At 38.7% G+C, this 27,206-nt stretch overlaps 1 protein-coding gene across 1 annotated transcript in view; it reads right to left on the reverse strand.

The window, feature by feature from the left end:
- The window catches only part of ALG14 (ALG14 UDP-N-acetylglucosaminyltransferase subunit), a 90,507-nt gene that overhangs the window by 37,531 nt on the left and 25,770 nt on the right, over window positions 1-27,206 (reverse strand). The window contains exon 3 of the mRNA XM_055341408.1: window positions 17,019-17,150. Within this exon, the coding sequence (XP_055197383.1) occupies window positions 17,019-17,150 (132 nt within the window). The remainder of the gene's footprint in view (window positions 1-17,018; window positions 17,151-27,206) is intronic.

A 27,206-nucleotide genomic window follows, 5' to 3' on the forward strand; every position in this document is an offset into this window, starting at 1 on the left:
GTGCTCCCCATAATCCTTCTCTATTTTTTGTTACCACTTATCTGCTTCCTGCAGCCAACAGCAAGAAACCCCTTACAACAAAGGTGAGTGTGCTGGGTTCAGGGACAGAAAAAATGAGGAGAATTGTCAAAAATTAAAACTGAGTTCTATTTCTCAATAGACTCTGGGGAAAAGAATAATTCCTGCAATAAAAACTGATTAAGGCAACTGCCCAAGAGTGGAGGTTAACAGGCCAAACTCCAGGGTCTTTGTAAACAGTTAGGTGGGAGAGATATCAAGGGGAAGACGAAAACTGCAGCTTCAACATGATCCCTGTGGGAGCACACAGGTATGAATAAGGAAGAGGAAGAAAGAATGGTCAAAGTATGAACAGAGACAGAACAGAACATGCTTTGGGCTTCCACTCTATCTGTGACCCTATGAGATGCAGGAGGTGCAAGGAACGTTAAGTCATTCTGGCAGGAGGTGAGCAGGAGCTAGTGGTTTTGAATGGCTGGGAAATCACCTTCCTGGCAGAGAGTGGCCTGTTTAAAAGCAAAGTGGATCTGAAATCTGTGCTCTTTCTACTGAGCTTCTTATCATTCCCATCTGATAGGGAGGTGACGCTAAGCTCAGAGAGGCTACCTGGTTAGCTTCACGTCACACACCTAATTATTGACAAAGCTGAGAGTAAAACCCAAACCTCCTGATTCCCAGTATGGCATTTTTTTTTCTCCCATACCACAACTACGGTAGACAAATGGATGCAGACCAGAGAAAACAACAAAATGGAAATTAGAGAAAAAATGTAAAGCAAGTAGTCAGGGGGAGTTCTTGAAACTTAAAAAATAAAAGTGGGGAACTCTTCTTGTGTGAGCTGAAGATTGGCAATTTGCCACACAGAAGCCCCGCCTGGTTTCCAAAAAGAGGAGGGCACACCACACCTCTACCGACTCCCAGCACCCATCCACTCCAATTCTGTCCTCCAGCAGGGTGCCCTAAGGAATTTTTTTTTCCCCTGTGACTTCCACAGAGGCTGAATCATGGCTGCTTGAAAAGCTCAAACAGGACAGCTGGCCTCGGAATAATAAAACAGCACCAGACCAAGTCCCCTGAGCCCTGGGCACTGCCTCTGCGAACACGACTTATCTACAAAATCCTGTATTGTGTAAGCAAATCTTTTGAAAAGCAGCATCTGGAGCTTTGAAGATGTGGACACAATTGATCTGAGCATGTGACACCTGTCTTTAGAGAAAAGCAATTATTTAGCCCATAAGGCCAAACCTGTTTTCATAAACTGTTGGCTGTAAATATTTTTAAAATTTTGCTTTGTCAAAGATCTGTATAAATGGCTTAAATGTGAAGTCAGGAAAACCAAGAACGCAAAACGGTATTCTGCTAACGAACGGAATTTGCTGCCCTTTGCAATTCTACAGCTGATCCCCCTGCAGATTTCATTCTTTATGACAGAATATGGAAATTTTGACATCATAAACATATGAATCTTATAAATCTGGTATTCACATTTCTTAAAAGGAATGATCAGTCACAACATGTTCTTTCTGTAATTCAAAGGTCTTATCAGCAGGGAACTTTTTGGTCTTTTTAAGAGTGTGTGCAATAATAACAGCTCAAGCTCTCTAACCTGTTTCAAATCCAACCCTTCAAACTCCTCTAACCATAATGCTAAAACATCTTTGTCTGTAAGCCACTACAACATTTGAAATTTGTAAGGTGTTTACTCATTCCCCTCAGTAATCCTAGGATAGTCATAGTTTCCCTAACCCTGACTAGAAGGTCCTTTTGAAGAATATTATAATATTCTGGCAAATATATTATAATTATTTGCCAATGTGCCTTAGAGAAAATCAGAGTTTGTTCTTTTGACCCCATGAAAAAGGCTCCATGGAAGGCAAAAAGCACATGGCTTACATCTATATAAAATGCTGTCCTGGTGCAAGTAGGATCCTAAATCTCATGCTCCATGTAGAGAATAAGTTTTCTATAGCTGATTTAACTTCATACATGTCTAATACTAGAAAAAGAAATCCAGGGGCACCTGGGTGGCTCAGTTCGTTAAGCATCTGACTCTTGATTTCGGCTCAGGTCATAATCTCAGGGTTGTTAAATGGAGCTCCAAGTCAGGCTCCATGCTCAGCAGGGAGTCGCCTGAGATTCTCTCTCTCCTTCTCCCTCCGCCCCTCCGTGACCATCCCCATACCTGTGCTCACTCTCTCTTTCTCCAATAAATAAATCTTAAAAAAAAAAAAAAGAAAAGAAAAGAAAAAGAAATCCATGACCAGGTAGTTTCACTGTATTCATGCTACTTAAATAAGGATTATACCAGGAGGCCAGGAGAAAAATAAATCACCAAAAAGCAACTGCTAAAGAGGAAATGTTAGCCTTAAAAGGTACAGTTTTAGCTACTGTCTTGTGGGGGAAGGCAATGAAGGCAATGAGAAATTCAAAAGACAATGAAGGAGATGGCATTTAGTCTCCAGAGGCTTTATAAAACACTGACTAGGTATGTGTGCATGTCTGTCTCTCTCTCTCTCTCTCTCTCTCTCTCTCCCCTCTTCTTTCTTTCTTATAAAGACAAAGCCCTAAGTGATCCCATGACATTCAGGCATTAGAGTAAAGCAAGTGTTGATGAAATGTTTCAGAGCCTATTACAGGCGGTGGTTGCACAGCACAGTGAATGTACTCACTGTCACTGACTAGTACACTTTAAAATGGTTCATTTTATGTTGTGTGAACTGCATCTTGATAAAAAAAAATAAAGTAAACCAACAGTATTCTGCGTAAGATGAATGAGAAACTCTCCACTTCCTTCTGCTTTCTTTGACAAAGGCAACATTTAACACTTCGGAAATGCACTATCAAAAAAATCCTTAGATGAGATGAGTTCCAGGGATTAATTCAGTGGGTGCAAAAGTTCATCAAGAGCAGTTCTGCAATGTTTTTTTTGTTGTTGTTGTTTCATTTTATTTTTTCCACCCCACTTAAGTAAGCTCTAAGCAGTCATCACTAAGTTTTCAGTTTCTTTCGTTCCTTTCTATATCCCTCCTCCCCGACTTCTCTTTAATAGGTGCTGAGATTGCCAAGATGAGTAATGCACCTTACCTTTCCTCAAGGAGTTCACAGTCTGCATTCAATTCCAAAAACTCTCCCAGCTGCTTCCATTCCAGCTCTGGTCCTGGCCATCTCCAAATCTTTCAAGAGTGCACTTGACTTGGACTGCCCCAGCCTTCCCAACTAAGCGTTCCCATACCATGTTCAACTATTTGTGTTCTCTCTGTGCTCCTTTCTCTTCCTTTTCCCCTCAGGACCAAAGAGAGATTTTCAAAATGCTAAACACAAATGGCACTTTATTGATTTTCAGATGCTATATAAATAGAGCTATCAGGATTCATTTGAAACTTTAAAGTAGGCCCTGGAGAGGCTGTGAAACTGGGACTGGCTCTAGGAATCACATACTTAATTGAGGATCATTTCAAAGATCTCCTTTCTCTTCTTCCCCCCTCAGTTCTCATTTAGCTGCCTGGGCCTCCTACAGCCTTTCTCACAAGGCCAAGGCTCTCCAAGTTCACTGCCTCTGGCTGCACATGAGTCCTTTCTTTGGAAACAGCTTTGTTTTCATCGCGCTTCCCTTTCGCATCCTCTCACAACTGAATTCCTTTTCCTTCAACGTTCGTTTTTGTTTTCACTGTAGTCACATTGTTATCCTTAGGAAAACATGCTAGCTTTCACCCTGAAAGGAAGAGGCCCCATCAGGCCTGGTGCTCACATATGCCTGTGATGGGCTGGAACGGTGACAAACTCAGACAGTGACGCAGGCAAAGTGAAATGAGAGAGAAAACCGGTAGGCAAAGCCACGCTGGCTTCTGCAGAGAGGAAAAACGTAATGTTTGCCAAGTGGAAAAAGGATCAATTTAGAAAGGAGAGAAAAATCATTTTCAAGCTTTGGAGAATCCCCTAAAGTGGAGAAAAATAAAAACAACTCAAAGCAATCTCTGGTTACATACAGCCTACTTCTGACCCAGATTTTGTTCTGAGGTCACTCAAAATGTGAAACAGAAGTCATAATGTTTAAATTAAATAGTTCGTTTGTGGATGGAAGCAGCTACGGGTTGTCACCCAGCCAATGTGTCAGTGGCACAGCTGGTAATTTCACCATGCAGCTGGGAGAGGCAGCCTGTCAGTCAGAAGAAACCAGATATGTGGGAGGATTTTCACATAGAATCGCTTCTCATAGTGGACTCTAACCATCATCCGACTTGCTAAATGCACGTATAATAGAATTGGTTTTTCTATATCTTCATGAAAGTTACTAAGTTTACAGTGCATGTACCCAGGAGAAATACAAGCTGGGTCAAAGGAACACTGCCATCATTTTACTGTGTTACAGGGGACTGGTTAGCAGAGGTATAGGAATTGAACAAATTTAAACAAATGTCTCACAAGTATGATTTCATTAATCCTGAAAAACATAAAGCGGGAGATAATTGCAGTCTAATCATTTCTTATTTGACTTGGCTGGAAAAATCTTATTCTCACTTAACTCCATTTACAGATAGGCATCTTGGGTCAGCTGACTTTTTCTTTGTCCAGCTACGTTTCCTTTGAACATGTTATAAAGGTTTTTGATTACCAAAAAATATAATACCAGATGAAGTTCATTATACAAAGAGGATCAAACTAACAGCAATTCAGGGAAAAAAGAAAGTTCCTGTAAGGATTCTGGCAAGTCAACAAGAAGTTAATTGGCTTCTTAATGTTTCAAACACATGTCAATCAATAGGCCAATAAAAATTTTATATGCTATGCAAACAGTGGTAATCCCAGTGCCGCCCAGTTTGTGGCTCACCATAGAAAATATCTAATGAAAAAAAAATCACAGTATCCCACTTAAGGACAATAATCCACTCTCTATGTCATCAATTTGCTATTGAACTTAGACATTTCACAGCTCAAACTGGGTATGGAACATAGGAAAAAATGACTAAGAAAAATAATGGTCTTCTTTCATACAAAGCATGAGTGTACATGTAATAAATACATCTAAATTTGTCATGGCGAATTAAACCAGCTTCAGCTTCAGGCAAAGAGGCAGAGTATTAGGCTGAAATGATCCATTTCTTTCCAATTTGTTATACATGTAGAATCTGAAATTTATTTTTTACTTGATTAAAAATTAAATTAGGTTTCATTTTTGCATGCAGAGCTCTTTGCCTGAATATTTCATTTAACAACAGCCAGGTTGGAATGAAGCCAGTAATCAAACACAGTGGACTCGCGAAACCCTTCTTCTGGTCTTTCAGACGCTCAATAAAGCCTGAGAAGAGTAGCAGTTTAGGGAGTGGGCGTCTTTGTTTTTGTGATGACTCACACCATCCAGTATTCATTCATTTATTTTTAAGTCATTCCGCAAATATGTGGAAGGCACTTTTCTAGGAAGGGACCATGGGAAAAACAAAAATACACAGCCCTTCCCCTCGAGAACTGTACAGATCTTTTCCCCCAACACAGGCAGTTCTCTGACTGTAGCTTAATGACTACTAATCTCTCAAATTCAACTTTCTCTTCTCCTCCTTGAAACACACTAATTTCTCCTCAGGAGTATATTTTCAAGACAGTACCAGATCAGTCTACTCACTAAAAGACTGACTTAAAGACTCCTATCTTTAGGAGAAACTAAAGAAGATACAACAGTGAAGAAATTTTGGGGTTTCAAGATGCAAACAGGGAACTACAAAGAGTATTTAAAATTCATATTACTGAGAGATCAACGTGTCTATTACATTAGGGGGAAAAGGGCAGACAACAGATTATGAAGGGCCAAGATCAATGGGCCTAGTTAGCCGTGGTTTTAGAAGGGCTAACAAAGTGTTCCATGTCTCTTGTGGCTATCAGTAGACATATTAAATAGAAAATCAGTGAAGATACAGAAGAACTCCACAACATAGTCCACCAGCTAACATATAACAGACAATTCCAGAATATTCCACACAAGAGTAGGATATACATTCTTTTCAAGCACCCATGGAGTATTCACCAAGACAGACAGTATCCTGGATCATAAAACAAACATGAAATATTTAAAAACAGAGCAGGGTTTCCTGACCACAATGGGATCAAACTAGAAATCAATAACAGAAGGATAATAGGAAAACAATAACAACAACAACAACCTCCAAGTACTTAGAAATTAAGCAAAGCACTCTAAATCCATGGGTCAAAGAAGACTCAAAGGAAATAAAAAGAAAGTTGGAACTAAATAAAATGAAAATGCAACATATCCACATTTGTAGGATGAAGCTAAAACAGTGCTGAAAGAGAAATTTGTAGCACTAAATCCTTATATTAGAGAAGAGGAAATTTCTTAAATCAATATCTAGGCCCTTACCTTTAGAAACCAAAAGAGCAAAATGAACTCAAAGCAACCAGAAGAAAGGAAACAATAAAGAGCAGAAAAAAATGAGTGAAAAAAAGAGCTGACTCTTCAAATAGATCAACAAAATCAATGAATCTCTAGCAAGAATGACAAATGTAAAAAGAGAAGAGAAGACAGATTTTGCCAATATCAAGAAAGAAACAGAGGATGTAATTACAGATCCTAAAGCTGGTAAAAAAAAAAAAAAGCAATAAGGGAATACCATAAACAACTCTATGCTCGTAATAATTTAGATGAAATGGACTAATTCCTTGAAAATCACAAACTACCAAAATTCACCCAACATGAGACAGATTATCTGAATAATCTTATAACTATTAAAGAAATGTAATCCACAACAAGCTTCTGAAAAAGAAATCTTCAGGGCCAGAAATCTTCTATTCCCAGTTAGGGGAGTTTTACCAAACATTTAAAAGAAAATTAATATCAATTCTAAACAATATATCAGAAAACAAAGAGGGTGAAACACTTCTCAATCATTTTATAAGGCTACTATTATCTCAAGACCAAAATCGGACAAAAAGAGTCCCAAGCAGAAAGCTAAAGACCAATACCACTCACGACTATCATCATTAAAATTCTCAACAAATTACTGGTAAGTCAAATCCAGATATATATATGTATATGTATATATATATATATATATATATATATATATAAAATAAAAGAATTATACCATGATCAGGTGAGATTTAATCCCAAGAATACAAGTGTGTTTCAATATTTGAAAATCAAGGTAATGCACAATATTAATAGGTTAAAGAAAAATCACATATCATGTATTAGTTGATGCAAAAAAACCTGACAAAATTTATTTTGTCCAGCTACGTTTCCTTTGAACATGTTATAGAGGTTTTTGATTACCAAAAAATATGATAAGAGATGAAGTTCTTATACAAGAGAATCAAGTAACAGCAATTCAGGGAAAAAAGAAAGTTCCTGGCAAGTCAATATCACTAATGACATTAATTTTTTCATTTGCAGCAAATTAGGAACAGAGGTTGTGATGGTTAATACTATGTGTCAAGTTGACTGGGCAATGGGGTCAAATATTCTGGGTATGTCTGTGAGGGTATTCTGGGGGTGAAATGAGTGTTTGAATTGGTAGGCTGAGTAAAACAGATTGCTCTCTCAACTAATGTGGATTGTCCTTATCCACTTAATTGAAGACCTGAATAGAACAAAGAGGCTGAATAAAATCCTGCACCACTTTCTGGTTCAGTTTTTCTGGAGAACCCTAACTAACAGCAAAGGGAAACTTTCTCAACTTGACAAAGAACATCTATAAAAACCCACAGTTGACATCATCCTTAGTGGTGAAAGAGTGAATGCATTTCTCCTAAAACCTGGAACAAGACAAAGATGCCTGCTCTCACCACTCTTATTGAATATAATATTAGAAGTCCTAGCCAGTGCGATAAGGCAAGAAAATGAAATAAATGATATAATGGTTGGAAGGGAAAAATTTTCCCTATATGCAGAATATGAGATTGTCTAGAATATCCCAGGATATATATTTTAAAAATTCTTAGGATTTAATATATGAGTTAGGCAAGATCACAAGATATGAGATTAAAAAAACAAAGATCAGGGATCCCTGGGTGGCGCAGCGGTTTGGCGCCTGCCTTTGGCTCGGGGCGCAATCCTGGAGACCCGGGATCGAATCCCACATCGGGCTCCCGGTGTATGGAGCCTGCTTCTCCCTCTGCCTGTGTCTCTGCCTCTCTCTCTCTCTCTCTGTGTGACTATCATAAATAAATAAAATTAAAAAAAAACAAAGATCAACTGTATTTCTAGATGTTAGCAACAGACATGTAGAAGTAGAAACCAAAACTAAAAACATAATACTATTTATAATTTACAATCATTCCAAATAAGTAAAATGCCAAGATATCAATTAAAAAATATGTATGTGGTCTATATACAGAAAATTACATAATGATGATGAAAGAAAGAAAAGAAGACCTAAATTAAAAGTACAGGTAGGGCAGCCCCAGTGGCTCAGCCATTTAGCGCCACCTTCAGCCCAGGGCATGATCCTAGAGACCCGGGATCGAGTCCATGTCAGGCTCCCTGCATGGAGCCTGCTTCTCCCTGTCTGTGTCTCTGCCTCTCTCTCTCTCTCTCACTGTGTGCCTATCATAAATAAATAAAAATTAAAAAAATGTACAGACATACCATGGCTATGGACTGCAAGACTCAACAGAGAGGTCAATTTCCCCAAAAGTGATGTATACATATATTGTAATTCTTCTCAAAATCCCAGCAAAATTTTGTTGTATTTATATAAACAAGCTTATTCCAAAATTTACACAGAAAGGCAGAGGAACTAGAAGAGCTAAAATAATTTTAAAAAAGAATAGAGTGGAAGAAATAACTTGATTTGAAGTTAAGACTTACTATATACAGCTATATCATTCATAACAGTGTTGTACTGGCAGAGGGACATAGAGATCAATGAAATGGAGAGTCCAGGAATAGATAAACACAAACACACCACACTAATTCTTAAAAAAAATTTCCAACTGATTTTTGACAAAGAGGCAAAAGCAATTCCATGGAGGAAGGAAAGTTGTTTTTTTGTTTCGTTTTTGTTTTTTAAAACAGATCATGTTGGACATCTATTGGCAAAATGAGCCTTCATCTAAATCTTATATTTTATTCAAAAACTGATTCAAAGTTATCTATGGATTCAAAAGTAAAACATAAGACTATATAGCTCTTAGGGAAAAAATGAGGAAAGCTTTGGAATCTAGGGGTAGGCACAATCTAGAATGCTTCACTTGAGTTCTTAGATGTGACAACCAAAATTTAAAAAAAATTGACAAATTAGATTTCATCAAAATAAAACTTTTGCTCTGTGAAAGTCCCTGTTAGGAAGATGAAAAGAGAAACTATGACTTGGCAGAAAATATTTATAAACCACAATATAGCACAAAGCCTTATATCTAGAATATAGACAAGAACTCTTAAAACTCAAAAGTAAAACAACTCAGTTTGAAACTGTGCAAAAAGACTTGAACAGACCTCTCAATGAAGAAGGCATGTTAATGACAAGCACATGAAGATATTCAAATTCATTAGCAAATAGGGAAATACAAATTAAAACCACAATGGTGTGTCACTGCACACATAAGAAGTAATGATAATATCAAGAAATCTAGAAAAAAAAAGAAATCTAGAGAGAAGGTAGAGAAACTGGATCTCTTGTACACTGCTAGTGAGATGTAAAATGGTATAGTCACTATGGAAAATAGTCTGGCAGTTTCTTACAAAATTTAATTTGAACTTTCTATCAGACTCAACAATCTCATTTGTGGGCATTTACCTACAGAAATGAAAACTTAATCATTATACAAAAACCTGTACGTAAATGTTCATAGTAGTTTTACTTACAGCAGCAACTGAAAACAATTCAAATGTCCTTCAATGCATGAATGGCTAAGCAAACTGTGCATCTGTACAATGGAATTCTATTCACCAATAAAAAGGAATTACTGATACATGCAAAAAAAAATCTCAAGAACATTATAGTTGGCAAAAAATGTCAACCTCAAAAGGTTTCACACTGTTTAATTCTATTTATAGAACATTTTTGAAATGACAAATTGTATAGCTGGAAAGCAGATCAGTGGCTGCCAAGAGACAGGGATGAGGGAAATACAGGGGACTTCCTCTGCAGTGACGAAACAGTTTTATATCTTGATTTTGGTGGTAGTTACACAAATAAATACATGAATAAGGTAGCACAGAACTATACATACACACACATACAACCACATGTGAATGTATATAAAAAACAGGGAAAAGTGAGTATAGTCTGGTTGTTAACAGTATTGTACTAATAATACACATTTTCTGGCTTTGACATTGTACTAGTTATAGTTGTCTCCATTAGGGGAAGCTGGGTGAGGAGTACATGAAACTCTATGTATTATTTCTGCACCTTCTTGGGATCTATAATTATTTCAAAATGTTAAAAAAGCTTAAAAAATGTGTTCAAATATTTTTTAAAAAGAATCTCAAGTAGCAAAACAAGCTATAGCTACAGAGATGGAAGAAAAATTTCTGATCTAAATAGGTTTTTTCCAATAGAATTACTCTCTATTTCATGTCTACCTGTGGGTTTTTTTTTTGTTGTTGTTGTTGTTTTTTACTATTTTTCTTGCAGCTAACTAAATAAAAACTTCTCAAAGACACAGGCTATATTGCCTTAACCCCCTTCAGTGCCTACTGCAATACAGATGTTTAAAAAAAGACTAGTTAAGTTCTGAATTGAGCAAGTTAGCTAATTCTCACAAAATCTGATACATTTCTAAAGAGAGCCAGAGTTAAGCTACACTGATTAGCTCTGTGACTTTGGTTACTTAGACCGCGCTGGACTTTGGGCTCCTCATCTATGGTATGAAGATAAAGAATACTATGTCAGGAGACTGTTAGGAAAATTAAATGAGTTAGTTAATGTATGTAAAGTACTCAGGAGAGTGCCACACAGATCAGAATAGTTCGGTAATTTTTTCAGTTTGGGGCTTGAACTAATGACCCTGAGATCAAGATCTGAGCTGAGATCAAGAGTCGGATGTTAAACTATGCCACCCAGGCATTGCTCAATAATTATTTTTTCTAAAAGATTTTAAAAATATGACTTTTAGGTGGATCCATTCTCATAAATCTACATGATAATAAAATGGTGAAGTGGTTATTTCCTTTAACTACTGAAATTTCAATGAAAAATGCCTGTTTATGGGGATTTTAGAGAAAAAAGCCAACTATGCCATCTTAACAGTACCTATGATATTTAGTTTTGTAAAAATAACTACTTATTACTTGTACTGAGTTCTTAAGGTCTAGGTCCTACTGATTTCTAATAACAATGAAATGTTATATGTAAAATGCCAATTAATAAAGGTGTAGTCAAAGGTTTCAAATTTATGTACAGTATGTGACTTTTACTCAGCTGACTTATTACTTTTGCTCTTCTTAAAATGACCTTTTTCTATTCTCTCTTCTATCCACCTTTGCTTAAATGTCATCTCTACTCTGAAGCCTTACCTCACTCCCCAGAGAGGATTATCACACTGTAACCATCCAGCTATAGGCAAGACTTCTGCCTACTGTGCTTACTTTTATATCTCTCACACAGAGTATAAATCCTGGCACAGAGTAGGACCTCAACAAATATTTGGGAATGAACCAAACATTGGCATCCTCTTCTGATACTTCTATGGCAATTTGGACTTGCTACTACTAAGGAACTTGGCATACTGAATTACAATTACTTTCCCATTTGTTTTCCACTAGAGTATAAGCTCTCTGAGGGCAAGGCCCATGTCTCACATATGTTTGCATCCTGAGTAACCAGCACAGTGACTGGAACATTTATCTAAGTAAGATATGTGCTGAGTGGCTACCCTGGGCCAGGCACCATTCCCTAACAGTGAACAAGGCAGGCACGGTTTCTTATGGAATGATGATAAACAAATACATAAAAAAGATAACTTTTATTGGGATTAGTACTTTGAAGAAAATAAAGCAGGGTAGAGGATGAGGACATTAGCCGAACTGCTAGCAATCAGGTCTTTGTAAGGAGGTAACACTTGGGCTCAAAGAACAAAAGGGATCTGGTTATGTTTAGATCAGGAGTAAAGAGTCCCAAGCACAGAAAAGCAAGTACAAAGGCTCTGAGATATGAATCAGCTGGGTTTGTTTAAAAAAAAAAAAAAGAAGGCAGGTGTGGCTGGCACATAGTGAACAAGGGGATGAGAGGAGGAGAAGAGGTCAAAGAAGGAGGTCAAGGCTAGATAGAGCACACAGGCTCCACTAAGTTTGGACTCTACTCTAACAGCATAGAAAACCACTGGAGGATTTTTGAGTATAAAGTAACAGAATCTAATTTACATTTAAAAAATTACATTGATTGTTAAGTGGTAAAGAAATTGCAGGTGGACATGAACTTCCTTCCATACGCAGATACACAGACAGGCTGGGAGACCAGGCAATAGAGGGGCCGGGCGTCATGGTGGCAGTGAAAATGGACAGAAATAAACAGACAGGTGATAAATTTTAAAGACATGGCTGGCAGGGCTTGCTATTGAACACAGGAAGTAGGGTGTGGGAAAGAGGAATCAAAGATATCTCCTGGGGATTTCACTGAGCAAATTTGCTAAAATTGGGAAAGAGTGTGAAATATCTACTATTTTGGACTAAGAAAGTTTCAGATGCCTATTAGATATCCAACTGGAAAAGTAGCACACAGCAGGCACTTGCTTTATACTTTGAAAAACTACCACTTTGAGGATAGATTCATCTACAAATCAAACATAATACAGCAGTCCAAATTTGCCTAACTGTATTTGCTGCTTCCAAGGTAATAGAGAAAAACAGAAAACAGTAAGTGACTAAAATGACCAGAGATCTCAGTTCATTTGATGAAGTGTTATTTTTGCTTCCTCTGATGCTTCTTGACCCAGATTTTTAATACAAAGGTCCCACGTTTTATGTCAGAAATTTTAGACAAATGCTGTCAATGCAATTCAAGTATTTGCTCCACTTCTTTAGGCCTTATAAACATTGCAGTGATTAGTGTCAAGAGCAGTAAGCAATGACTCATCAAATCACTTTTACTCAAAGATAGTGAGTGAAAGGCTATATACATAAGACTACTGGAAGCTAAATGTGCTGCTTTGGGCAATGATACACATTTTAATCCATTCTATCTTTTTTAAAATGAAAATTTATTGAGATACGATTTACATACAGTAAAGCTTACCCTTTTTTGGTGTACAGGTCTGAGTTTTAACAAATACAATCAACTAACCACCATCCCTACAATCAAGATACAGGACAGTTTTCACCCCAAAAATGTTCCTTTAAGTCCTTTTGTAGTTAGTCCCAGATGCTGGCAACTACTGCTCTGTTTTTGGTCCCATTATCTTCAAACTCAACAATAGTCTTATGAACTTATGACGGCTGTTCACAGATGCGTGGCAAAATCCTATTTCTTAAAAAATATGACCTGTGAAATATTAGAAGCACCTAAAAAGTATTTGATGATCTTATAAAAAAAGAAACCATCCTTTCAAATTATTGGTGGAGATTAGGCTGAGGTCTCCCAAAACAGTCAATTAAGGCATGAAACAGTCCATATCCTCACAATGGTTTAATATGTACATATTTCTCTAACAGGAAACTGGTAAATATGAATTTTAATTTCCCAAGTCAATCTCATTTGTAGAATTCTGTAATAATACTTCTTTAATAGTATTATTTCCCATTTCTAGTACCACTTTGTTTTAAAGATATTCTGACAAATATACATGACACATGCTATTATTCATTTATATCAGTGTTAAACCTCTATGAAAGCAGGTACTTGGGAGTTTTGGGGATTTATTTTCATTTTATACTACTACTTAGGGGGAGTGATATTTCATGTAACTTATTTTAAAAAGTAATGTATCAGGTGCCTGGGAGGCTCAGCGGTTGAGTGTCTGCCTTTGGATCAGGTCGTGATCCCGGGGTCCTAGAATCGAGTCCCACATTGGGCTCCCTGCATGGAGTCTGCTTCTCCCTCTGCTTGTCTCTGCCTCTCTCTCTCCGTATCTCTCATGAATGAATAAATAAAATCTTTAAATAAAAGAAAATAATGTATCAATTGATTCTTAATTGGTACGAATGAATGAATATAGCGTCCATGGTGTGAGCCAGAAGCAAAGTGGCACACAGTTCAGTGGTTAATGCCTTGAGCTTTGGAATCAGCAAGGCCTGGCTTATTTTATTTCAATTTATTTATTTATTTATTCATTTATTTATTTTTTATTCTTAGCTCCATTATTTCCTGGCTTGTTTATTTGTTTGTTTATTCCTAGCTCCATTATTTTTTGGTTGTGCAAACTCTGGGCAAGTAACCTCCCACCTCAGTGCCTCAGTTTCCTCACCCAGTAAATGTGAATCACAGCACTACCTATCTCATACAGCAGGGATGCAAGCACTCATACTCGTACTACATCTGGCACATCTAAGTGCTCAATGAACAGTACCCAATATACACTAGATGGAATTTCCACTTGAAAAACATTAAAATGTTCTATTATTCAGCACTCATTCTGGAACAAAAAGGAAAGTGCCTGTGTTTGTATTTTATTGATGGCAAAATGATGTAGAGACACAGCTGAGTGTGCAGCAGACTCAGGTGCACACAGTTTAATGCAGAGCAGAAAGGCACCTGGCCGTTCAGCTAACTCCAGTGATTTAAGGTCTGATGCTGCTATCTCTCTCAAGAGTGGGTTTTTCTTTCACTTTTTCCCCCCCTAAACAAGTAAAGAAGGAATAATGCTTTGTGATGGAAGTCATAAGAAAGCCAAGGAAGAATACAAGAAAGATCTGCATGTTATAGTAAAAAAGGTCTCTTAACTATTAACTTTTCTCTGTAAAGTGAAGGGGATTTCATTAAGTGCCAATTGATTTTGTGAAGCCAACTGTATCAGAGCAGCTGACTGGAAAATGCTCAGGTTTGAAATAATTTCTTTTAACTAACTCAGTTCCAAATGGAAATTGAGTATTTAATATCCCCCTACCCCTTTTCACTCTTACTCCTTTAGAAACATCATAATAGTTTTTTCCCCCTTTCACTTTTTATGAGCAAATTTATAGCACTCATAAAATTTTAGACTAAAGTTAGAAGGAAACTGAGAAGATATCTAGTACAATCCTTTAGTTTTAAGGTAAAGAATGAGGCCCAGAAGAGAACTGACTAAAATGAAATAAAAGCCAACGTGGGCCTGGGACCAAGTGTCCTAAAGCCCCACCGGTTACTCTTTCCACTACAAGGGTATCAAATACTTTGGTCAGGCAGTCACCAGAGCTCATCTGTCTGCAACACACATCATCCACCTCTGTCACTACTTCCTTCTGAGCCTTAACCCTTTAGAGTCCTAAACCACACTCAAGCTAGCTGTTGCCTGTCATGGTGGTCAGGCCTCTAGTGATGCAGTAAATATAAATCCCAAATTTCCTGCCTAAAATGTCAAGACCTTTTTTCTCTTTTCCACTGTCTTTTGAATTTTAGAAATAAATTTTTCTGGGCAATAATGATCTTTTAGGGAAATATCTAAATTCTACACACTAAAAATGTGGTGGGAGCTTATGAAATAAACTTTTTTGTCAAAAATTTAAAAATAAATATAAGTAAAATTAATCTGTGGTGACAGAAATCAGAAAGCGGCTGCTCAGGGATAGAGGCTGACTGGCAAGAAGCAGGAGAAAACTTTATAGAGTGATAGAATTGTTCTATCTTGACAGGAATATGGTCAAACTATCAAACACTTGAGATCTGTGTATCTCTTGGGGCGCCTGGTTGGCTCAATTGGGACAGCATGTGACTCTTGATCTCAGAGTTCAAGCCCCACATTGGATAGAGATAACTTAAATAAAACTCAGGAAAAAAAGATTTGTGCATCTCACTGTTTGTAAATTGTATCTTTTAAAAACAATCTAAACTACTCATGTAGAATAATTCAGATTCTAAAATTCTCATCTAAAGAAGGGATGTGAAGTGCAATCCAGCTGATGAAAGGCAATGACCAAACTCAGAGATCTTTCAAAATCAAGCAACACATTTCTGTTCAACTACTCATAAGAACACCATCTGCTGTGCCAGAACTCGTGTACGTGAAGAACAAGTAAAGAGTTTCCTTTCAGGCTATGCCAATTAATGGATTCTGCCTTAAAATAGGAATGAAAGTATTATTTAAGAACTGTGTACACTACTATGATAACATATCCATTGCTCTCCATTGTCTACGAAAATACATTTAGAGGGGATCCCGGGGTGGCTCAGCGGTTTAGCGCCGCCTTCAGGCCAAGGTGTGATCCTGGAATCCCTGGATCGGGATCAAGTCCCACCTTGGGCTCCCTGCAGGGAGCCTGCTTTTCCCTCTGCCTGTGTCTCTGCCTCTCTGTGTGTGTGTGTGTCTCTATGAATAATAAATAAATAAACCTTTAAAAATAAAATACATTTAGAATTGAATAACAGAACTTCATCCTGAAGACCATAGAGAACTTAAGATGATAAGGAAGGTAAGGTTGAACACAGTGTAATAATTATGTTTTTATAAAAATTCTGTTTTCTGTATTACTTTCCTATAAAAACTTGGATGTGTAGGACATTCATCCCAGTGCATACCATAACCTGGTAAGACAATCTTGACAAAAACAAAAAGTACTGAAAAGGAATAAAAAGTTGGCTCTCTTCTGGCTGATAAATGCATAATGTTGGCCTGGGAACCATAGGTGAAGAGGAAGACAAACTGGTTAAAGACACTGTCGTGTTAGGGCTTATCACCACAAGAGAAGGGGGAGGGAAGAGGGCAAATTTAGACTTCAAGTTATAGCTAGAAAGGGAAGATAAATATCTTACCTCGTTCAGCAGAGTGCATTCATGTGATCAATTTTTAACATAAAAGGTCTACTGTAAAATCTGGCACCCTGATAAAAAGTAGCTTTTGAAGAAAACACTATGTCCTATTACTAATAAAGGATCGACAGGAGTGTGACTTTCCATCTCCTTAGTGATGGTAATACATACCAAATCTGGCTTCACTCTGTGAGTCAGGGGAAAGGAGAGCCACATGGAGTACAAGGTGGTGACCACTGTGGAGAGCCAGGACTGCCGAACCTCACGGCTTCTGGGAATGCGGTGAATATAGTACTCAGGAAACTAGAAGGAAATAGTAAAAATACAAATCAACCAGGCCACTGATACCCAAGATAAACACAGTAACAGTTAACACTTGTACACATAGGAAATGCTTTATTTAAAATTTTCATTCTAACTACTTTCAAATTAAGTTATAAAGCCTCTTTTATACTTGATATAACACATATTATTGGGTTAGGACAAAAAAGCTCCTAAATATGATTCTAAAATGTTAAAGTTGGTTTTGATGATAAGTTGGGGTAAATTTTCTAGAAAATATGTTTTAGGTAGAGAGGTTAACATGCTGACTGACAAACTGTCCTTACAAACCAATACATAAGACAAATAATCTAGTATCAAGATTAGCAAAGGAGATGGACAATCCCAAACAGAAGAATAACTAGATGTGAAAAGATAGTAATCAAACACAAAAGAAGGCAATATATCATTTTTCACTTGCCTGATTGTCAAAGGTTGTGGATACCCAATGTTGTTGAGGGTGTTGGGAAATAGACATTTACATTCCTTGGTACAACTTTGGGATACAGCTTTTGGGGAGGGCAATCTGAAAATATCTATCAGAATTTTAAGTGTGTCTACTTTTTTTTTTAAAGATTTTATTTATTTATTCATGAGAGACACAGAGAGAGCGAGAGGCAGAGACACAGGCAGAGGGAGAAGCAGGCTCCATGCAGGGAGCCTGATGCAGGACTCGATCCCAGGACTCCAGAATCATGCCCTGGGCCCAAGGCAGGCACTAAACTGCTGAGCCACCCAGGCATCCCCTAGTGTGTCTACTTTTGATCCACATTTCTGTTTCCAGAAATATATCCCACAGATTTATCTACATACTTATCCACTGTATGATGCTTTGTATTTGTAGGAACTGGAAACAGCCCAAATATCCTCTAGTAAGAAATGGATAAGACCACACAACAAAATATACGAAGATATACTAACAAATGACATAGATTTATATGAACTTAAATGGAAGATGTACCATGGTAAGTTGTTAAAGAGAATCTACAAGTTGCAGGACAGTATATTTAATATGATCTAGTCTGTATTAACAAATCACAACACATGTATGTTTGTATATACACATGTATACATATTAGTATCTACTTGGAGAAAATCTGGAACTATTCATCATAAATTGCAAAGAGGGTGAAATAACTGGATATTTTTATTTTCTAGGTCACATATATCTATGTTTGAAATTTGCAACAAGCACATATTATTACTTTCACAATAAGAGAAACCAACATTTCTTCACTGAATCAAAGTTCCTGGTATATTTGTTATCTTTTGCTGTAGAACAGATTACCCTCAAACCTGGCAGCTTGAAACGACAAATATTTTTTTGTTTATCAAGTTTCTGGGGATCAGGAATCCACGAGTAGGCTAGCAGGTTTGTTATGACTACAGTCCCTTTCAAAACTGAAGTCAAGTTTTTGGTTGGTGCTGGTTGGTGCTGGTTCATCTGGAGGTTTGAGTGGGGCTGGAGGATCCAATTCAAGGTGGCTCACTCACATGACTGGCAATTTAGTGCGAGTTTGTGGCAGAAGATCTTACTGCTTTGCTACATGGACTTTTCCATCGAGTTACTAGAGTATTCTCATTACATAGCAGCTAGTTTCCTTCCCCAAAGCAAGTGATCCAAGATAGGGAAAGGCAGAAACCATAATGTCTTGTATAACCTAACATCAGAAGCCACACTTTGTCACTTGTACAAAGTCCTACTGGTTACAAAGATAAATCATATTTATTATGGAAGGAACTACACAAGGGCTTGAATCACTGGGGGTTTCTTGGAGTTTGGCTACCACATAGGTTAAGTTGGACAGTAAAGGGCTAAATATTAATACACTCTTCTCATCCCCCTTATTGGTCTTGGAAGTACAATATACTTCTTGAGAAAAGAATAGAAAAGCCTTTTGCTAAACTAATGGAAGACCCATAATTACTGGTCCTAAGATTATGCATTTAGAAAAAGGTATGAAATTGTTTCTGGAGGCCTCTTTGAGGCTCCAGGAGGGCATGAGCATAGTTCTTACACACTCAACACAGAATGAATATGGACTGCATGTGTGACTACTGTGTCTCACATGTAACTGTAAAGGACTCTTTCCTCTTCCTTCCATGTTACACAAGTGGAGAAGGAGAGATCTGGGTTCAACATGTTATTCACTGTTTTTATTCATTCATCATTTATTAAATCAACATGGTATCTCCTTCCACAGGATTAAGGTACTAAATGTTTAACTGGAAAATAATACTGATTAGTTCCCAAGCTATATAGACCAAACAGGCAGGGAGCAGTAAATAAAGTGGGGACAACTCTGTAAGGAATTTTCTTTGAGGTCTGTGCTTTACCTGATTTGTGGAGATTATTAATCGAAAACACATAACTGGCAAACTAGTACTATGAGCCAAAATCCCTTATTAGAAAACTTTTGGGTCAGAAGTATTTTTAACAGGTAATACAGTACATATAGCCTATGTCCCCCTTTGAAGTTTGGTGAAGTAACCAAACATATTAATATTTCTGTAGCAAAACATGAATAGTCACACTAAGTAGGACAAAGACTATGAGACTAAGGCCAATTCAAATCAGATTTTACTGTCAAACTTGTGACAAACTTTGAATTTCTACCCCCTGGTTTTCAGAACTTTTTGGGGATTTGGATAAGGGACTATGGAACCTGTACTGCAAAATATATTTGAATCCAATAATATGTCAGTGTTATTATTATTATAGTAAAAATAACCCAGAAGGGTCTTATTATAAAATTTTTTTATGTTACTTCCCAATTTTGTGGCCTGACCTTAATATCTTTAAAATTTTCTTTAAAAAAGCATGGGTGTTTATCATGTTTCTTGAATCTCTCTCTCTCTCTCTTTTTTTCACAAAGATTTTATTTATTTTTTCATGAGATACACACACACACACACACACACACACACGGGCAGATAGAGAAGCAGGCTCCATGCAGGAAGCCCGATGTGGGACTTGATTCTCGGACTCCAGGATCACGCCCTGGGCCAAAGGCAGGTGGTTAACCACTGAGCCACCCAGGCATCTCTGTCCCTTGAATCTCTTAAAGTTGTTAGCACATAACTTTGTAAAGAGGCAATGCACAGTATTTCTGGATATTCTTAGTGTCCTGAGGGGCTGGAAGGCCATCAGTTTGACTTTGCCTCACGAAGCCCAACTCTTCAGATTCTATCTTCACTCCAGAGGGACAAACACACAGGCCTGGTAGGAGTTTTGCAAAAGTGTCTGGGTCTGAAGACAGTGGTGTCAGACCTGAACACAGAAGAACAGTCTACATCTCATCTCAGGTAGCAGCTTGAAGAAACAGAGAAAATAGATTTAGGAAGTCTCTTCCGTTCTCAGAAGACGAATGAAAACTAGTGGAGGGATGTTCTAGTATGGAGATAGAGGGACTTCCAAGATGGAAACTAGAAAAACTATCCTAGGAGTGAAAAACAAGGCTGGTGAGGAAAGAGGGATGGCCTCTGTTTTGACTTCTAGATAAACATGCAAGGAGCCCAACTCAGCCTCTGGATCAGAGGCTAGCAGAGGGCAATCAGTTCACTTGTGGCTGGAGCTAACTAGGACGATGACCACGTATCTCTGGTGACAACCACACAGTTTGCAGAGGACAGTCCCAATCTATACCTGGAGGCCCAGCATAATTATTAACAGTGCCCTTTCTGTTCTCAGAAGTGTCCCAGTGAAATGATAAACTATATAGTAACCTACAGGGCAAGACAATGAATAGGTTCTTCCAAGTCACAGGGAAAGAAATTTATTCAGAATAGCCTGGGGAACGTGATGGTAGAGTCTGCATTACCATCAAGGATGAAGAGTGTAAATGGTAGCTGGGAAGAAAGCCAAGCGGGAAGTTCTACCAGTGTATAAACAGGAAAAGAGTCAGGTGATGACGAGCTTGGGAAGTCAGAACCATGACCCCAACTGGCAGAGGACAGGAGAGTCTGTATGGTGCAGTGGTCCAGCCTACAGTTCTATACTGGAGAGGCCCTCTATCTCCAAGTCCTATCCAAATCTTCCCTACATTATTGCTATTTTTAAAAAAAGATGTTATTCATTTATTTGAGAGAGAGAGAGAGAATGAGGGAGTGTGCATAAGCATGGTGGGGAGGGGCAAGGGGAGAGAGAGAAGACACCCTGTGGAACAGGAGCCCAATGCTGGGCTCAATCCCAGGACCCTGAGATCATGACCTGAGCTGAAGTCAGATGCTTAACCAACTAAGCCACTCAGGTGCACCTACATTTTAATTTTTTGATGAGAAGTTCAGGTTAATTGTAAATCCTACCAAAAAGATTTCTCTCCAAATCCAAGTCTCTACCCACCCATTTCCCCCATTTTAGGTCTGGTTTCCTCAGAGGCACCTTGCTCAACTAACCTTTCTAAGATGTCTCCTGCCCCCACATGTACATATTAGCAGGCTTCCTTTGTGTTTTAAAATTACTCCACTCGCATATTATATACTTATTTACTATCTGTCTCCCTCATTAGAACATAATTTACCTAGGGAGGCCAGGAAATATAATCACTGCCACCTCAGTGCTTGTTAAGAGTACCTGGTTTACAGTTGATGCTATAATAAGTGTTTATTGAATGAGTGATTCAGTATGTTGTTTATTGTATGTGTAATATAAATTAATCCAGTCTTGTCACCTAGCTGAGATGCATTTACATGGAGAATATAAAAGGACAAAAAGAAGGGGATTCTCAGTGCACATTTAGGGTCTTACTTGCAGAGGCCACTCAATGGATTGAACTGAATGGAATTCACCCAAGCAAAGCAGGGGGTTGGGAGCTTATAAACAGCTAGGGCCAGGAGGGACCATGTTCTAAGAGCTTCGGGAAACAGGAGGGAGGGTAAAAAGGATCCAAAGACCAATGTCCCCTCCACTGATAATGTGTTCCAGGTAAATAGCCAAGACTTTTCTCTGTGAAAATGACCATTCAGGGGCCTCAAGAAGCCTCTCAGCCCTGTGGGTCCTCTTCCCAGAAAACAGATCCATGAGAGAGTAAGTGTCCCTGAGGCTTTGAGGTCTGAGCATAAAAGGCTTTCCCTCCCCCCCCCCTTTTTTTTTAATGCTAGAGCCTGCTAGATTTGAGTGAGCAGAGCATCCCATTCTGCACCTAAAACTGCTTGGAAAAGTCCTGTGTCCACAGTTTCTGTATTATACCTGTTATGCAGATGTGTAGTCAAGTGGATGGGAACCCAGCACCATCTTGATAAGAACAAGGCTCTCAGATTAGCTATGCTTGACACACAGAATTTGGTGTTGGGGTATCTGATGTCCTGTATTGTCTAAAGGAAACACTAAGGGCTAGGCCATGGCAAACTCTTGAGAGAGTTTTATTATTACTTTATATACCAAATAATCAAATATATAAAGATGTCAACAAGGACAAATTATAGATAACAAGCTTGTATTTTGATTTTAACAACAGTTTCTTTGAAGACAAAAGAATGGGACAGAGTTTCAGAGAGCTACAATTCAGGCCTGGCTATGACCTTTGGCCAGACATTCCTAGGGGGTGTGGCATCTGAGAAATCCAAATGAAGGCATCTTCACAGATATATTGTTTTTGCTAGTCTGTACCTTTGCCTTGAGGGAAATGTCCCTTGACCCTCTTTTATCTCCTACTAATGGGATGCAGGACAGAAAGGAAGCTTCATCCATCATGTTACCACCCCCACTCCTCATCCCCAGACCCAATATCTGGTTCAGGAGTGGCCTTACAACCCAAGCAGGGTCAGTCTTTCCTGGATTCTGGACCCAGGAAATGTTCTTTCTTTGAAAGACACTGTGGCTGTTAAACTGGCTCCGAATCCATTCCCCTGGCGCCAAGAATGCATACTTGTTTTAGTGTTCCTCTATTCACCAGGCTTTTCTATTACAACTCAAAAGTGAATGATCAAATCTCCCAAAGCATGCTATTCTGCATTCCCAAGCCAGAAATAGACAAATGAATAGTAGAATCTATCATTAAGTAGATTTCCTGGTTATATATGAAGGCCATGAAAATCTATGTTGGGGTTGACAGGGATGGAGGGTGGGAGGACCTGCTCCAGTGTTTCCTTCTTTCAAAACTTCTACACACATTCCTTATCTATCTACTTATTTCCTATGTCCCTGCTACTCCTGGTCCAAACTATCACTATCTCTTATCTTGACTACAACAGCCTCTTAACTCATCTCTGCTTCTTCTCTGGCTCCCCTATGCTTTATTCTCTACAGTTGCCAGAGATGCTAATGTATAGCAGATCTTCACTTTCATTCTCCTGCTTACAACTCTCAAAAGGCTTGTGATAAAATCCAAATTTCTAATCGTTCCTTGTTCACTCACCAGCCCCACCAGCTTGCTTTCTGCTGTGTGAATGCACGAAACTCATTCCTTCCTGAGGATCTTTTTGGTTCATTCTGAGCAGTCTGCTGCGCCCCTGAGATTGGCTCCACTCAGGTCTTACTTGAACATCACCTCCTCAGAGAAGAGGCAGCCTCCCCACTGGCCCCTCCCCCATACTCAGTCACCTTCCACCGCACTGTCTTATTTTACCATCGTCGCAGCAATTACTCATACTTCCAATTAACTTGTTCATTCCTGTGTTTGATTGTTGTCTGCCTCTCTGTTCAGAGCCAACCTCCGTGAAAGGAAAGGATTTCCTCTTGCTCATTGCTGTAATCCCAGTGTGCAGCATGGTGTTTCATACACCACAGATGCTCGGTCAGTACTTGCTGATTAGAGAACTGACCGTCACTGTAGTTTCTAGATGTCCAGACTGGGGTCTGTGTGGGAGAAGATGCTGACTCTTTACCTGATAGCATCTCAGGACTGCAAGTGACCCAACTACTACAACCTCCCCACTTCACAGATGAGAAATCTAAATTTTCCCAAGGTGAGAGAGCCAGCAAGTGGTAGAACAGGTCTTTCATGTGTCCTGAAATATGCTGCTGACCTCACCCTGTACCCCACTTCTGAGGAGCCTGCCTTCCCCAACATAATGAGCTGTACCAGCTTCCTATGGAGCTATGCTTCCTGCCTTCTGTTGCTTCTATATATAGCCAACTACCCATCCTGACCCATTTTCTTTTTCCTTCTCTGTTCTTCAACTCACCTAACCCCATGTATATCCACAGACCCTCAGAGCTTATCTCTTTCCCTGGCTCTGTGGGAGCTGAGCTCTCTGCCTCCTGCCTACTTTCTCTTTTGGATTCTGTTCTGCACTGTAGGTCTGGCACACCACCCCCACCTGCTACAGGTACCGATGTCTCCTTCCCCTGCTTCCAAGCCTTTCTGATTAAAAAAATAAATAAAAATGATAGGGCCTCAGAAAACTTCAGAGTTTTCTGCTGAGCCTTACCATGTTCTGTTGTTTTCCTATTGCACTTGCCTGTAGCCAATGAATTACATGCTCCTAGAAAGTATGTTTCAGCAGAGTGCTTTCTTTCTGTGCAGCTCCCATGTAAATCCTTCAGGATGTGCAGATCTTGCAACATGATCCAGTCTCTATCCCACGAATGGCAGTAATATAAAAGACAAAGTAGTAAGATCCTCGCTTTCCCTTATTCTCTCTCCACCATATCTTAGAAAAGGACATATATTAGTTAGTGAAACATCCTTTCCATCCATCCAAGTGTCCTAATTAAGAAAGGGCAGAGGCCATGTGTTATAGTACGGTGTATACCCACAGAGCCTCCCAGTGTTTTCCATGCGTGCTTGACTAAATGTATAGTGGCAAGATGGACAAGAAAGGGAGAATGCCTACGGAAAAAAAAAAAATAGGGAAATGGATTCTTTTTCAGGCTTCCAGTTTGTCTGAAATTATGTGAAACACGGAGTTAAATGCTAATGGTATATGACAACTTGTAACTTTCAAAGTATCTTCCAGAATTACATCACTGCTAAAACCCACAAACATATCTGGCTTTAGATCTGTGACAACCTAAATAGAAGTTTATAGTGATTTAGATGGAAATAATTCCACCAAGGAATCCAGATGGCATCATAAACCACAACAGAGCAGATTAAGTGGTCTATGAAGTCATTCTTTGCTGTTACCACACACTGAAGTGTACAATATGTTTATTATTTAATGAATGCCACACTATTGCAGAATCTTGGAAACAAGACAAAACTAAAATGGTAAAATTTCATTCAACCAAAAATGGTTTCAGCTTTCTTTCATAACTGTTTTTTCAATAATGCAAAGTATCATACATATATTAAAAAAATATGTTGGATGGTTCCATCATTCTGAAATCAAAATGACCATAATTTACTGCATGCACAAAAATGTTTTATGTTCATGTCCTTTAAGTACTTAGTAGTTGCTCATGTCATGGTAGCTGATGAGGAAATCCCATGATGGAGTGGAGGAGACAGGGGCTTCAGATTGGGTCTTGCTGATAACCGGCTCTGTCACCTTGGAGGAGTCAATCTCTCTGGACCTCAGTCTCTCACAAGGAGGCCTTCCAAGATCATGGGTCCTCAACTAGCCACCATGATTCTACTAGTGGTTCTCAAGTCTGACTTGTCAAAGACAAGCAAGGCTGCTGTTCTGGGCTTGCCCATGGCTTTCATCCACTCCTCGCTTTGAGAAGCCCTTCCCTACTTAGAAGTCTAGACTTCAGGGAAATAATAATAAAAAAAAAATTCATTTGTTATTAAAATAATTATGGGACTCTGGTCCCCCAAATTTCTAATGTCCTTTATAATGAATATTAATTGTCTTCTTCCCAACCTTGTATTGCCCCCTCCTTTTGTCAACAATAACCTTTGTCAACAATATCCAAGCTTTCTTTCGGGTAACTCACCTCTCTTACTTTCTCAGGCAGACAGTAGCATTTCAGCCCGTGTCTCCTTCACCACCAAACCTCTAATTCCAAGAGTAGGCCTGGAATGGCTTAAGTAAAATGAGAAAACTCTTATCCCCGGCCACAACGACTGGCTGAAAGATGGAATTATAACCCAACTGAGGACCATGAGACTGAAGACATTTGCTGAGGCTTCTGGGAAAAAGAAGCTTCATCTCTCTTGATCTCCTACATGTTACAAGAGACTTTCTTCTCTACACAGGCTAGTGCAAAGATAGGAAGCCAGGAGGTACTACTGGTTTTTGCCACCCTGAGGGGAGAGTATGGAGCTGACCTTGGCAGTACTGTGGGGAGGGAGGCCAACGGGAGCTGACACTGCAGAAGACAGAGCAGAGAGACACTATTGCTAGTGAAATCCTTGGGCAGCTCAACCAAGTCTCGCCCAGAAATACGACTGAGTTTTTCCCATTTTGTAAGTCAACAAATTCCCTTTATTATTCAAGCCAGTTTGGGGTTTAGTTTTATGTCACTTGCAATTGAAACACCCTTTCAGCTGCAAAATGGTATGAATTTGGGGTGCCTGGTTGGCTCAGGCAGTTAAACATCTGACTCTTGATCTCAGCTCGGGTCTAGATCTCAGGGTCATGAGTTCAAGCCCCACAATGGGCTCCAAGCTGGGCATGAAGCCTACTTAAAAAAACAAAAACAAAAACGATAGAAAATCTATCAGTACCATAGGTGAACACTGAATTTCAGAGTTGTATTTATTTATTTATATTTATTTATTGTGAGCAAAGATTCATTCATTCATTAAATACTCTAGAGCACCTACCAGGTGACAGGAACTGGGCTAGCAACACAAGGGTGGGTAAGACATTCATAAAGAATTCATTACAGTGTGGCAGAGCAACACAGAAAAACTAGTAATTGCAATCAAAGAGATTAATACAACAGGAGACATAATTATTAAAGGTAACGTTAGCACCAAGTAAGAAACAATGGACTATATTTTGATAAATGAAGTCAGGTTTTACGGAAGAGATACTTGATCTGACTTGGAAGGATATGAAATTTACCAGGCATAGCAGGATGGGGGGAAGGGGGAAGGGTCTTCCAGACTGAATGTTCAAAGCAGTGACACATGAAATAGCATGGAATATTTGGGGAACTATGTTTTTGTATACAGAAGCAAAGCAGAGAGCAGGGGAAATGGA

The sequence above is a fragment of the Nyctereutes procyonoides genome, unplaced genomic scaffold, assembly GCF_905146905.1.
Source record: "Nyctereutes procyonoides isolate TBG_1078 unplaced genomic scaffold, NYPRO_anot_genome, whole genome shotgun sequence".
NCBI lineage: Eukaryota > Metazoa > Chordata > Mammalia > Carnivora > Canidae > Nyctereutes > Nyctereutes procyonoides.